General features: G+C 40.8%; 1 protein-coding gene across 2 annotated transcripts; it reads left to right on the top strand.

Annotated features, from left to right (window-relative positions):
• The first annotated feature begins 5,141 nt into the window (after positions 1 to 5,141).
• Positions 5,142 to 9,749, top strand: yod1 (YOD1 deubiquitinase). Of its 2 annotated transcripts, none has more exons than XM_085354571.1 (3): positions 5,142 to 5,183; positions 7,352 to 7,564; positions 8,903 to 9,749. In XM_085354571.1, the coding sequence occupies exons 2-3, from the start codon at positions 7,357 to 7,359 to the stop codon at positions 9,598 to 9,600; spliced, it is 906 nt and encodes a 301-aa protein (XP_085210697.1). In that variant the 5' UTR covers positions 5,142 to 5,183; positions 7,352 to 7,356; the 3' UTR covers positions 9,601 to 9,749. The 2 variants fall into 2 exon arrangements, with proteins under 2 accessions (XP_085210697.1, XP_085210698.1); XM_085354572.1 differs by having other exon boundaries at positions 5,174 to 5,183; positions 7,356 to 7,564.
• The last annotated feature ends 4,766 nt before the right edge of the window (positions 9,750 to 14,515 follow it).

The raw sequence follows: 14,515 nt of genomic DNA, 5'->3' as shown, positions 1-14,515 counted from the left end.
GGTGGGTTCCTCTGGGAAATTCGACTTCCAAAAAAAGCACAGCAACGACCGAAGTTACAGTTACAGAACTGTTATATATATATATATATACACACACACACACACACATATATAAATACAGAGACAAATATAAATAAAATATACAAAGGGGATAAATAGAATAAATAGGAATAAAAAATAAAAATACAAGTGAATTGCACATTTCAAGTATTGAGTCTATTGCACTGTTGACTATTTACAAAAAGTATTGCACAAGGTATTGTACAGTGAGGTGCAGAGGCACTACAGCTTAGTTGTTCCCCCCTCCTTTGTCCTCCTGTTTCCCCTCCCTCTCCCCTCCAGAGAGGAGTTAAACAGTCTGATGGCGTGTGGGACAAAGGAGTTTTTAAGTCTGTTAGTTCTTGTCTTGGGGAGAAGCAACCTGTCACTGAACAGACTCTTCTGGTTGTTTATGGCCGTGTGCAGAGGATGCCCAGCATTGTTCATAATGTCCAGCAGTTTCTTTAATGTCCTTTTCTCTGCCACTGTCACCAGAGTGTCCAGCTTCATGCCGACCACAGAGCTAGCCCTCCTGATCAGTTTCTCCAGCCTTATGTAGTAAAACTAAACAGCCAAACTTTAAGCTGTCTCCCTATTTGTGTTCATGTCATTATACCGGCTGTGAATGTGTTTTATTTGTTTTATGCAAATGTATTTTGTTCCTGGAGCAAATTTTTTAGATTTTATATGATAGATCAAAGTTTTAGTTTATGATTCTGTAATGTTTGTTGTTAAATTGTTGTCCTGCTCAAAGCTGCCTACTGTGCCTTTTAAGCAGACATTAAAAGTACATTTTGAAGTGGCTTGCATTTTGCTTTTTTTATTGATGCTTTGAAAAAGGGAAAGAATTAAACATTAAACTTTGCAGCTTATGTCGTTTTTCAGGAGACGTTATTCAAGTTTCTCCCAAGATGTGTCTTATGTTTTTTTATGATGGTGTTTAATATAAATTATTTATACATATTAGGCCTAAGATGCATCCAGGATATCAATTGCAAAGGCTGATTTTAGCCTCACAGTACAATCTTTTTGTTTCTTTTTTTTTGTGTGTATATACTGTGTATATACTTTAGCTACCCTGGTTTCTAAATTCTTATATCTAATATCTACAGTACTGTACAAAAGTCCTGAGCCACCCGAGAGTTTATTTTTATTTTGTAATAAACTCTGGGGCGACTCAGATTTGTGTTTAAAGTGGTCTTGAGCAGTCATTCTCCAGGTTTTCTGAGGGTCCTTCAAAGCTTTTCTTTGGACACTGGCTGATTTTTTACTCCTTTTCAGTCCAGTCTTCTTCTTTTTTTTTTTAACCTAGCCATTTTTTGTCAACCTTCTTTTCTCATATATTATTATATAATTTATACATGAAAAAAAGAAACATAAATCAAGGGATGAAACACTGTTGTGTGTACACATATTAGGTTTATCAAAGAAAACATGTATGTTTAGGCACTTTGTTAGTAGCAGCGGGTAATAAAAACATAATTTGTTCTCATTTCTTTAGCTGAAGTTACAAAAGTTGTTAGTTTCACACGCACAAAGCAGTATTTTTGCACCAACAAGCTGAATCCCAGAACGCAATTAGCTAAAAAAAAAAGTTGCATATCTCAGCACTGAGAAAACTGGACAAGTAGAGGAGAAAAGAAGAAGTGGCAGGCTCACAAAAATATCTGGAGTAAATGAACAGTACCTGAAAGATAGGTCATTAAGAAATTGGAGGTGGGTGTCCAGCAATGGTTTGACACAAGACCTGAAAGGTGTATCTGTCCCTTCACTTGATGCATCTACTGTTCGCTGAAGCCTCATCAGAAATGGTCTCAGTGGTAGCTGTCACGATGCCAACATGAAAAAAGGGTGAGGTATTTGAAATTGCACTAAAACCAGCATCCATAGAAAAGCTTTAGAATGTCCTTTAACCAAGGCTGGACTGGGACAAAAAATCGGCCCGGGCATTTTGACTAGAGACCGGCCCACCAGGATAAATGTGACGTCATTCAGGGATAAAACCGCAAAGGATTCTGGGAACTTGTGGCAAGAGGTACTAGCGCACGCAGGCTTTCAATTGAACTCAGTTACACAGCGATAAAAAGAAACCCAAAAAATGGCAAGAAGCTGTTGTATTATTAACTGCAATAACCGGTCGCATGACAGCCACGGGAAGCCGACGGGTAAAGAGATCTTTTTTTTTTTATCGGATTACGTCGTTGAAGAGAAATTTTTTAAGCCATGTTTCCGAAGTAAGAGCCTACGGATGGCCTGGATATACCAAATATAACGTCTCAGAACACTCCAGCTCACAGGTTAGTCTGCTCCAAGCATTCCCACAAAGGTCAGAGTTTTGTAGTAGTTAATACGTCATTTTTCTTAACATAATTGGTGATATAGGTTACAAGCAAGTCTGGCGCTGAACAGAAATTGTCACGCTATGCTCCTTTATTTATTGTGCATAAATAGTGAATTGTCCTGACACAATATTGCGTTTCGCTTCTGTTATTACCATGGTACATTGACAAAAACATATATTTTTATTCACAGGATAAAACAGTTGTTTTGTATCACTAATTGTCCATTGCGATTACAACATACAATATTATTGTCACTGCTACATTTCTGTAATGCTACTGTAACCGGTTTCTGCTTCATCCCGCTGCAACAGTTCGGCCCAAACAGACTCCTCGACTCTGCGTTGTGTAGTGTTTTTAAAAAGACAAGGAGTCTCTGATCGATCGTTGCCACTTTATTTCCTGAATGGAAACAACTGTGTATTATCAGTGCACAGGCTCGCCATACACCACTCCGCACAGCACACTCTCGTATGGCTACGGCAGACTGGCAGCGATTACTGCAGCAATATTACAATTTCGAATATACAATAAAATAACAGCAACAACAAATGATGTACCTGAATGGAAACAACGGTGTATTATCAGTGCACAGGCTCGCCACACACCACTCCGCACAGCACACTACGGCAGAACATCTCATTAGCATTCTGCTTTAGCATACAGTTTCACACATTAATAAACAAATGAAAAGTACATAAAACTGGTGTTGGACATGTGTCCACTAAGCACTTATTACACTCGGTGCCCGTCAGCTAATCAAACATGTTTTATGTGTCTGTACTACTTAGCTATATTGTGTGCGGAACAATACAACTCACCTCTCGTATGGCTCCGGCAGACTGGCAGCGATTACTGCAGCCAGCCTCACCTAACCAGCCACACTGAGAGAGGGGGGGCTGTTTCCCCATTACACTGATATTTGTGGCAAGTGGAATAATACCACATAAACACTGTTACACTACCAGAAGAAATTATTTCCACTACTAATTAATTACCGTTGAGCTCAAAGGTCCTATTAATAAACTGTTAATGAATGTGTATTTATTAGTGATGGGACGTTCTGTATCGAGGCTTCGGAGCGTGTGTCGAGTAATGGAGGGGGCGTTTCCGCGAAGCGCGTATCGAGGCTTGCTTCATTTATGGGAGGAGCTGAAAATGATGACGTCCGAAGCCTCGCTGCCCGGCTGTACCACGTGACTGGTTCATGAAGTGGTTCGAACTTTGCCGCAAATAATCATTTTCCATACTGCCAGCATAAATATACACAGTATAATGCCATCACTACACTATAGGTGTTTTACACACTCCTTTTGTTGTTGACATTTACAGGCTGTGTGCAAAATGCCACACTCTTCAAATTCATGCCAGCTATTATTTTTACGTCCAGTAGGTGTCCTGCTAGAGCAAATGAAGCTTCATGAAGCTTCGCGTTGGGGTGAACCAATTGGATGAAAAGCTTCAGTGCTTCATGGGGCTTCATCTGCCCATCACTAGTATTTATGAAGACGATTTGTGAGACTGGTAAACTTATGATACGTACAATAGTCTTTCGTTCTACACGGTGCATTTCAAGGTCCTGTACCCATCCGTCGGTAAACTGTACCTGGGCTTGTTGCAGTGACCTGAAGTTACTAAACTTCATGAGTGTGTGCTCTCACTCCAAGAACCGTGTAATTATAAATCTGAGCGTGGTGAAAGTTGGGCAGCACACTGACGTCTTTTGTCCCTCTGTGTAAGGATCTGACCCTTTCACTCCTTTGATTTTTTCCTCGTATCTTTTGTTTGTCTTTTCGTCGAGTCTGTCTTTGTACGGACCAGCATTGTTCTCCTTTTGTTTTGTACATTCCTTTTTTGTGCGGCAAAGAAAAAAAAAGAAGGTATTGGAACCGGAGAATGAACGTTTTGCGGTGCTGCAAATGCTTGCATTTGATGCTGTACTTGGATTGTTTTGCCACGAGTTCCCGGCATGCAATGCGCGAAAATCACGTGATTGCTAAACAAGGGGGAGGGTGCATCCAGCCTCCTCGGCTGTAATTGGTCCAGCCCAGAGTCGATCATCACCAATTGGCCAATCCAACACCTTTCATTATATATACCCTTCCTAAAAAAAAAAAAAAAAAAAAAAAAAAAAAAAATCCATCGGCCCATAAAAACAAAAAATCGCCAGCGGCCCACCGGGCAAATGCCCGGTATGCCCGATGGCCAGTCCAGCTATGCCTTTAACGGTATTGGAGAACTATTCCTGCAGACAACTTGAAGAAATTACATAAAATCTGCCTAAGTTCAAACTGTGTTGAAGAATAAAGTTGCTCATACCAAATATTCACTTTCAAGCTCGTTAGAATTGTACAAACCATAATATACAACACTAAAAACCTTGTGTTATATACTCTATTTCTATGTATGTTTGCACATATCGATATATGACTACACAATTTTTCCTAGCAAATGATAAAGAAATGTGGAGTGGCTCAGTACACTTGTGGATTAGGATAAAATAACTACAGCCTTTAAGACTTAATCCAAGAAGATCGGCGGTTCAAAATCTAATCTAAGTCGAACTGTAAGAAGCTACACTGCGCAGTCATAGGCTGCACTGGTTTTAAAATCAAATGATTGTTGATTAAATGTCAATACAGAAAAGGAGCTTAATGACAAAATGTGTTTTCGAAATGACCGTCTTCTCCAGCGTACGCCAGGCAGACGTACGTAAACCGTGCCACTAGTGCGTGATCGCGTCATTTACACGTGCTTTGACGTACTATACGTCCCACTGTGGCGAGCAGGGAGTGTAGTAAGACGGTAAGACAGCCAAATAATTTGTCTCGCTGTCGTATCATTTTGTACTCCTTATCGTCGTTAGACTTGTCACCGGAAAGCAACAGGTTTTCTAAATGGTTAGCTAAATTCCTGGAAAAACAGTTCAATTAAGACCAAGTTAACGAGCAGATTAGCATGCTAACGTTAGCAGACAGTACACGGTACGGTTAGCTAGCAGAAATGAATTGAACTCCTTTCATTCAGTCTCAGAGTAATTATCGCTGACAACCCGACAGTTTTTGATGGATAATAAGAGGCGGATTTCTTACATTTTCAAAAACTGGACTCTTTATGTTTTGGGGTTTTTTTTTTACCCTGCGTTTGTGTTGCTGTTGAGTGATGTGTTAACTGCCAGAACAAAGACACCAAAACAAAGCAATGTCGCTGTCAGGTGTTTTTACTCTGTTCATCAGCACTTCAGTTGTTATGCGTGGCCCGTTTAGTTGGCAGCATTATGATGTAACTACGAGCACAATGTAGGTTATCCAGTCATAAAGTCTTATCTGTAGCATTGCCCAACAAATATATTACGTTTTCAACTTAATATAGCTTACAGCTGCAGTATGACTCAAAACACGTCCCTTCCTCATTAGCCATTAAATTGGCGAACAACATGAGTGCAGGATTTCGATGTTAAAATCAGTTAAAGAGCCAACATTGGCACACTTGTAGTCCCATCGGGGAAATGGCTTCGAAGACACAGATTCACATTGGGGAAAACTACTTATCCCACAGTGAGCATTTGAGTTTGGAATTTCCCACTCGTAATAAATGGACACTTTTGATAGTTTGAGGGTATATTTGCAGCAGCTGGACCTCACATGGCACCTACCTACTTTTTGTTTTTTTGTTGGCAGTAAGCTTCACTACCTTGTAGTTTGTGTCAGTCACCCTGTTAGTGAGACACTCCAACAAACGGTCCTGCTTTCTGAAGAGGACTGTTTATGTCCCCCAGTTAAATCTGTATGTTTAAAAATGCTAAATGGACTGGTTCTTATAACACTTTTCTACTCTATACAACATGCCTCATTCACACAAGCACTTATTTCTGTCCCTAAGTGGTTTCTAACTAAATTAATACTCTGATGGATGAAGCTGAGAGGAACTTGGGGGTCAGTATCTTGCCCAAGAATACTTTAACATGCAGGCTGGACTAGCCAAGGATTCGAACCACCAACCTTGCAATTGGTGGATGACCTGCTCTACATCCTGAGCTTGCTCCCTGGTTACTCGGGCGAGAAGCAGGGTACACCCTGGACTAGGGCTGTTCGATATAACGATATATATCGGATGACGATATAAAAAAGTCTATAGTTTCATTTTATGCTATCATTTGTTTCATGGTGTCGCAAAATAAATTGTTTACGGCAATATTTTTTCATCGCTTTGATGGTCACTGTAGTGGCTATATTAATTAAAGTTCTCGTTCTCTTATATTTTATATAACCACACTACAGACGGACAAGCGCCTGTTTTTATGCATTGTGGTTAGCAACAATGACGGTAACGCCATCGCGTGTCCGTTTGTTTATGTTCCACATAAACCTTTCACAATAAAGCTCAAGATCCTGTTGAGACTTTTCAAAATAAACCGAATCACGTGAAAGAGCAGATTATTTACGGATGAGAAGTAAAAAAGAGCAGCCAGGTGCTAAAAAATAAACCTTACACTCAAACGTTAGAACAGGCTTTCCTCCGCAGCACGCCGTGTAATAAATACTCACAAAGAAAACGGCGGCCGTTACAACTTATGTCTAAAAATGTATAGTTTCATGCATCTGTTAAAATACTGGACTCCAGCTACATGACGCACAGCTGGAAACCCTTCCCGCAAGTCGAGCTGCCCGAGATTCACAGAATTTACAGAAAATGTTACATTTTTGTGATTTATATCGTTATCGGACGATAGAATTCTTATATCGGGATATGAGATTTTGGTCATATCGCACAGGCCTACCCTGGACAGGATGCCAGAATTCGCAGGTTTAACACCGTATGCAGCAGTCTAGCACTCCAACATGTTAGAAATGGTCTTCATCTGTAACATACATGTGGAATATATCTAACGCTCTCTACACAACCATTGTGGATTAACAAAGTTCTTACCTGGTACTTGCAGTGTCACTAATGTGATATCACCTTTTTTGCAGGCAGGATGTTGCGGCTTCGCTGTAAGACCAAAAATGGGAGCCACTTGATGCATGGCTTGACTCATCAGTCCTGCGTGCAGGAGCTGAAGCGCAAGGTGGAGGAGCTGACTGGTATCCCCTGTGATGTGCAGAAAATAATGGTCGGATACCCACCCTCCAGCCTTGATCTTCGGAACGGAGAGGCTCACCTCAAGGACTACCCTATCAAATCAGGTATGCTGGCAGGCATCCAACATGTGCAGAAAACATGGACCAAATTAAAAACTTTTAATTACATGCTCTAGTGCAGAGGTGTCAAACTCATTTTACATCACGGCCCACTTTGATCGTAAGCAGGCCAGACCAGTGAAACTGCTCCTTTCTGTCAATGTAAAGTTGTTACATATTTAAAGGTTTTTCTTGTTGAAATTTCTTTGGAAGTGCGATTTCGGGTGAATGTGGGGATCCATGCTCTGCATTTCTTTTTGCAGAATCAGTTTACCTGCTGTTTTAGCTGTTCAGTGGTTGTTGAGTTGTTTGTTACTTTTCCTATGAATAGCCATAAGGGAGGTTTTTGATCAGTAGGAAAAGCTGTAAAATTTATGGGAATACAGTTAAAAGTCCAAAATGTATGCTTATGCTTGTTTGTGGTGAGCAGCAGATCAAACATATTAACAATTATAAATGGCTTCAAGTGCACATTCAGGCCTGTGAGGCTTTATATAGAGTTTATTTTATGTAATATTCATCACTGTACTGTAAATTTAGTCTTTTTCAAGGAAGCAATTTTTCCTAAAAGCCTTATTTTTATGCATTTGCTGCTACTAGGGAGAAAAAACACACAAGCTTTAAGCCCTGGGCAAGTTTGAAACTTTTTGTCCTCCACAGTGGAAAATGACTGAAAATAAAAACGGGTATCACTTTAGGCTTCCCCGAATCTTATAAGTTCTGCACTCAGCTTTGAAGTCTCCAATATCATTGAAATGTATCTGTACGCTACACTTGCTGTCTTTGGAAGGTTTGCCCCCTTCCTTCACATAATGGTATGATCCCAGTCTGTCTTTGCATGTGATTGGCCGCATGGTGTGCCCATCAAAATAGTCCCACCCCTGCCTGCATGGATTCTCAGCAGGGTTGAAGATTCAACTTCCACATACCAAGGGGACTTTTAATAATTGACATATGAAATTATCTCACGGGCCGGATATAATTGTATTGTATGGAGGCTGCATATTTGGCACCCTGGGTATATACAAGAATTTATATACCTGTGAGGACAGGTTAAAATTTAAGTATGATTTTAGAATAAGCAGTCTTTATAACTTCAACTTTTAATTGCTTATAATAAAAGGAATGTTTTGGGATGTGGTCAGAAATATTAGAAGCAGAACTTTTTGAGTTACTGAGTCTTTGATTTATTTGCATGCAATAGACATTTTAGGGACATCTGTGCAACATAATCAGGTACCATTCAGACAGATATACATAAGGCAATGTGTTTTCTTCTTCCTTTTCTAAACCAAAGTCTGACTGGGATGAAAAGTGTTGTCATTGGTGTGTCGTCCTCTACAGGAGACACACTCATCGTTGAGGAGGAAAAAAACAAGCCAAAGCCTCAGGATCGTCCCGCTGTAACGAAAGGACCTAACCTCGAAGGTTCACCTATGCTGGCACGCCGAGTGGTCCCAGCTGATAACTCCTGCCTCTTCACCAGTGTTTATTATGTGGTGGAAGGCGGCGTATACGACCCCGCCTGTGCCCCTGAAATGAGAGGTCTCATTGCCCAGATAGTCTCGAGTGACCCCACAGCTTACTCTGAAGCGGTGCTGGGGAAAACCAATGAGGAGTACTGCACCTGGATAAGACGTGATGACACTTGGGGAGGAGCCATCGAGGTATCCATCATGTCTAAGTTCTACCAGTGTGAGATCTGCGTAGTGGATACTCAGACAGTGCGAGTAGACAGATTTGGGGAGGATGCTGGCTACCACAAACGCGTGTTGCTGATCTATGATGGCATCCACTACGACCCGCTGCAGAAAGAGATCCCCGGATCCGACACCCCGCCCCAGACTATCTTCTCGACTACAGACGACGTAATCCTGGCCCAGGCCCTCGAGCTGGCAGACGAGGCTCGCCGCAAGCGCCAGTTCACAGACGTTAACCGCTTTGCCTTGCGCTGCATGGTGTGTCAGACAGGCTTGGTGGGACAAAAGGAAGCTCGTGAGCATGCCAAGGAGACAGGCCACGCTAATTTTGGTGAAGTGTGAAAGTCTTGCTGTCTTTTTCCTCTCTCACAAATACAACAACCACCAACCCCCATGCCCTGCGTCTGGCAACTCTGTGGGTCTGTCTGCTTTTGTGATCCTCTACCTCACATTATCTGGCAACATCTTTGGAGATTCTGCAGGTACTGTGTTCCGCCTCTTACCTGTTCAGTATTACTTTTTAACTACTGTCAGTTCTTACAGTCAGAAATGCTACTGCAGTGCTCCAGTGTTAGAAACCATAATATTCAGATCTCTTTAAACTGGGTCAGGATGCAAAAAATTCTTAGTTGTTGTTTCGATCTGTTAAGAACACTCATGGACAAGTTCATAAACCAAACAGTTTAGGATGTGTTATCGATGCAGAAAATTGGCAGAACTTACCCTTGACGAAACAAAGATGTGCGAACAAAGAATTTTAAAACGGTCACTAAGAATTATTTGCACAGTTATGTGATCACATTCACTTTTGTCTTAAACACGGCACAGCAAGCTTGACTGTTATTTATCATGTTGGTTATGTAGCATGTTTTTATTACTTTGGGGGCAGATGTAAGTAATTCTTCCACTAATTTCCTTAAATTTAAACATCTGAACTGTTCAATATAGGCGGCCTGAGTTAATGCTAAGCAGGATTCTTCTAAAGGATTACTTGATGAAAAATCAATCAGACACACTTCTAACCTCCTCAGTATCCATTGTTTTTGTTTGTTTGTTTGTTTGTTTATTTGTTTGTTTGTTTGGTTTGTACAATAACTTTAGCATAATTATGGATCATTCATATTGTCAATATTTTCTGAGTTGCATGCTCTGAATCTGCACTGGGGTGACTCAAAATTTGGCCATTTGTTTAATCCAGAAGGATATGACGACTAAAAGAAGATCCAGGTATCAAAATGTAGGTAAAAAAAATCTGAGCTTTCATAGGCCACAGCTTGTTTTGATTGCGTAACAAACAGATAACTCATTGCAGACTCCAATGCATCTCTCTGTTACTCTGCGTCCATCGTAGACATTAAATGCAATGATTTGTCCCTTGATTATTAAGCTCAAAGTTACACTGTTTTTTTTTTGGGGGGGGGGATTTGAGCTCTGGTCAACAAGATCAATGGTGGTATGAATTTTGAATACAGTATCATACTGCAAGTGCAAAATTGGCCTTTATTTTGTTTGGGGGGGGTTGCAACATTGATTGTGAGTGGGCTTGACTAAATAAGGCAAAAAAAAGTTATGGTGCTGTAAACAAAACGCATTACAAAATCTGTAGCTCATTTTTCTATATTTGTGCCGCAGGTTTTGATGAGTGTTTTTCTTTGTTTTTTTGTAGTGCACAAGTTTGAAATGCTGTAAGAACTGTTTTTTGTTGTTTAAATTAGACTGCATACTTTGAAAAACCATTCAAGCATTATATTTGTAACAAATCAAGGTAAGGCATACAGTATTTTAAGATCTTTTTTCTTTTTAAAGGCTGCTCATAATGTCCTTTGCTAATCAACATCAAATATTTCCATCTTACATTTATAGCTCTGGGTGGATGTATTACAAGTAAAGGTACATTTAGTTTACTGTGTTTTGTATGTTTTATAAAAACTACCACTCCTGTTTCACTGTATGAATTATTTTCTTCCCCCACAACAGGAGTCTGTTCTCACATTTTAAGCTAATCATCCATTATCTCTTTGCTAATTTCTTTGACATACACTGGCTATAAGGATGAAGAAAGCACTTGTATTTAACTTAAAGTCAAAGATTTGAGATTGATAACTGTGGTTAGTTCTCATTGTGGCAAAACATGGTGTTTGACGGGTCTTTGATTGCAGAATTGTTGCCAAAAGCTTCACAGTGGAGCCTTGACTGGACTTTGACTTTGGTTCATATTCGGATGGTGACGGTAATCAATTAAAGAAAGCAAAAAAAACAAAACAACTTATTTGTATGATTTTTTCCCCCCCCTTATCCCACCTCATCATCTACCTTAGGTATTTTAAACGCTGGTAAAAACTGAATAATCAACTTGATAAAACCATGAAATGGCTTTGTTGCATTTTGTATTTGCCATGTTCTCATGATTAACAATAACAGTGAATGTTGCACACAAAGCACTACAGAATAAACTGGATTTACTTGATTGTTGTTTTTTTTTCAGTGTTGTCAATTAAAAAATATAGCAAATAGGATGTGTAAAAGTTGTTTTGTGTTAACTATACTGGGTTTACTCATGGCTAAATGATTTGAAATTCTGCAGTGCTTGAAGAACAAGGTAAAACAAACTAACAAAGAGTTAAATAGTTTTCAGTTTCCCTTGTGAGACAGGTCAAGCTGAGATGATACTTTGTTGCTGCCATGCTTTAATGGGTTTTAAATAAATCTTTAAGCTATTTTTCTTTAAATGGTTTGATGCAAGGGGACAAAGAAGCAGTGTGAAATTTAAAGGTTAGAATCTTTTTGTACATAAATACAAATGGGAAGTAACATAGATAATGCTAATTAATAATTATTGTGATATTACTGTGACAACTCTATTATCTTATGACTTTATCTAGTGCATTGCTACTAAAAATAAATCCCAACTGGCAAATTTACCCTAGTCCTGTGCCATCATTGTCGGATTACACTACCCGCATGTTATTTTAAGGAACATCTACCCTTTCATAATAGGATTTAGGATTAATTTACTTACTGTTTGACCAACAGTAGCAGCTACCACTGCTACAAAACACAAAGCTCACACACAGCCTAGGAATTAGTTTTTGTGTTTTTCTTTTAAATAATGTGATATTTTAATGTTTCATAAAACACTACAAACCTCTTTAACTCTACAAATATTTCATATACAACACCCCATTTACAGCTTTACAGTTTCTTATTTTGGTTTATGTGAGTTTCAAGACTTGCATAAAGGATGCAATTCATGCAGGAATCAGAAATGTACTGGTTCAGTGTAGCGCTCCCCCCCCCAAACAACAGCTACCAAAAAAAGAAGGGAAAAAAATCACTCCACTTACGGAAGTTAACACCAGCTGAAATTCTAACTTCAGCTTGCAGTGAGATTTTGGCTGTGTCCCACATCTGAGCTTTGTTAGCAAATAAGGTAACTAAAGTGCGTTAGCGCTTGCATAAATAGACTTTTTTTATTTGTTAAACTAATTGGCAACAGTTTTTGATTACACTTAAATTGTTCACTCCCCAGATCCTACATGCTCAATTTGCAACTTTTTCTTAATTAGGAAGTGAACTGAATGGATTGGGCTCGGAAGTATTTGCGTATTTGGTTTGGCAAATTTTAACCTGGTTGTTTCTTCCAGGATCGAACCGTGGGTGTTAAACCACGACACTATAGGAAGCCCCTTTAGGATGCCTTTAAGGTGGTATAGCCTCTGAGCTAAACGCTGTAACGACCCTTTGTAAAGCTTGAAGGTGGTGTACTGCTGCATGAACAAGTAATGATTAACTGCATCACTTAATTACTTAAAATCACGTAGTACCACCCCACCGACACACACCCACCCAGATCACTCGTGCAGTATCAGTGAAATGTAACTTTCTAGCTATGCATCGTCTGTGCTGTTTGAATCAGCACTGTAACACCACCTGGGTCTGGGTGCAGTTCCCCCCTCCAGGAGCAAGGGTACCTAGACCCGGTTTGTAGAGTACGCTTGGGGAGTGTGATCGTGTGTACAGCGTCTCTTTATGTCTGTCTCCACGTTGGTTGAGTGTGGAGTGAGTGCATATGAGAGCATGAGGGGGGGAATGGATGTTTGTGTCTGTGTGTGCCTGTATGTCTGTGTCTATATGTCAGGTTGGGTATCAGACGCCACCTCTCTGGGGACACCTCAGGCCCTCCAAGGTTTGGAGGCCTATCTCCACCTACCACCACTTCCCCTGCCGGTGCTGGACTCCCTCAGGTGTCGGTGCGTTGGTGGTTCTTTGTGTCTGGGGGTGGGCGTCCGGGTACACACCGGCTCACTCCTTGGCGGCCGCTTATCGGGGCCTGGAGCCTGGGGCTCGCTCGGGCCCCTTCGGGGGTGGGGTGCCCCCGGCCTCTCGGCCTGGGGCTCGGTCACTCAGGCACAGCTGGCGGCCGGCGGAGCTCACGGGCGCGTCACTGCAACTCCCCCTGGCTTCTGCTCCGCGGCTGCTGAGTGAACCCTCATCTGGGACTCTCCTCAGCTCTTTCTGGGACAGTGGCGCGGCTGCCCCTCTGTTGGTCTTCCATGGTTTCTTGTGTTCTGGGGGCCTCTGGATGTCTGGAGTTTTGATCTCCTCCATACCTGCTTCACACCCTGGAGGACGGGGCTGTGGCCCCCCACACTCCCTAGCAGATCGTTACATGGAGAAACCTTTGGAATACAAGCGCGCTGATCCACACAGGTATGCACACGGGTGTTCACTGCTCGTAGACCCAAATTACACCTTTCTTGGCTGCTACTTCGAAGCACATCTGTCCTGCGTGCTGCACAACAACATTGAATATTTAGTATTTACTGCTGTTTACACTTAGCTAGATTAATGCGATGGTGTTGTGTTTAGTATGTTGCTTTGTTTTTTGTTTTTTTTGTCTTTTTTTGCTTGTTTTCTATTCTTCTCTCAACAGGTGATCCAGGAGATTTTTTTATTTTTTTTCTCCCCCCCTTTCTCACTGTCCCTCTCCCCTTCTGTTTTTCCTTTCCTTCCTCTTTCTTTCTCCCTTTCCTATCTCTCACTCATGTCTGTCCCGTCTGTAACATCTGAAAATAAAATATAATAAATAATAAAAACAAAGATCGACCAAATGGACCAATACGGCAATGCCACGATGATCCATTTGGCAAAGTAAATCCATTGGGTATCCTTGTTGGTCTTCAGACAACAATTCTGATGGCTAAAGAACCAAATGGGACAGGCGGAAAAAAAAGAAAAAAGAATCAGCACTGTAGTA

This window comes from Diplotaxodon limnothrissa, linkage group LG5 (genome assembly GCF_057381915.1).
Source record: "Diplotaxodon limnothrissa isolate DT_005_m linkage group LG5, D_limnothrissa_male_GT1.1, whole genome shotgun sequence".
Lineage (NCBI taxonomy): Eukaryota > Metazoa > Chordata > Actinopteri > Cichliformes > Cichlidae > Diplotaxodon > Diplotaxodon limnothrissa.
The sequence above is the reverse complement of the archived record's forward strand: the minus strand, read 5'-3'. Positions and strand labels throughout refer to the sequence as shown.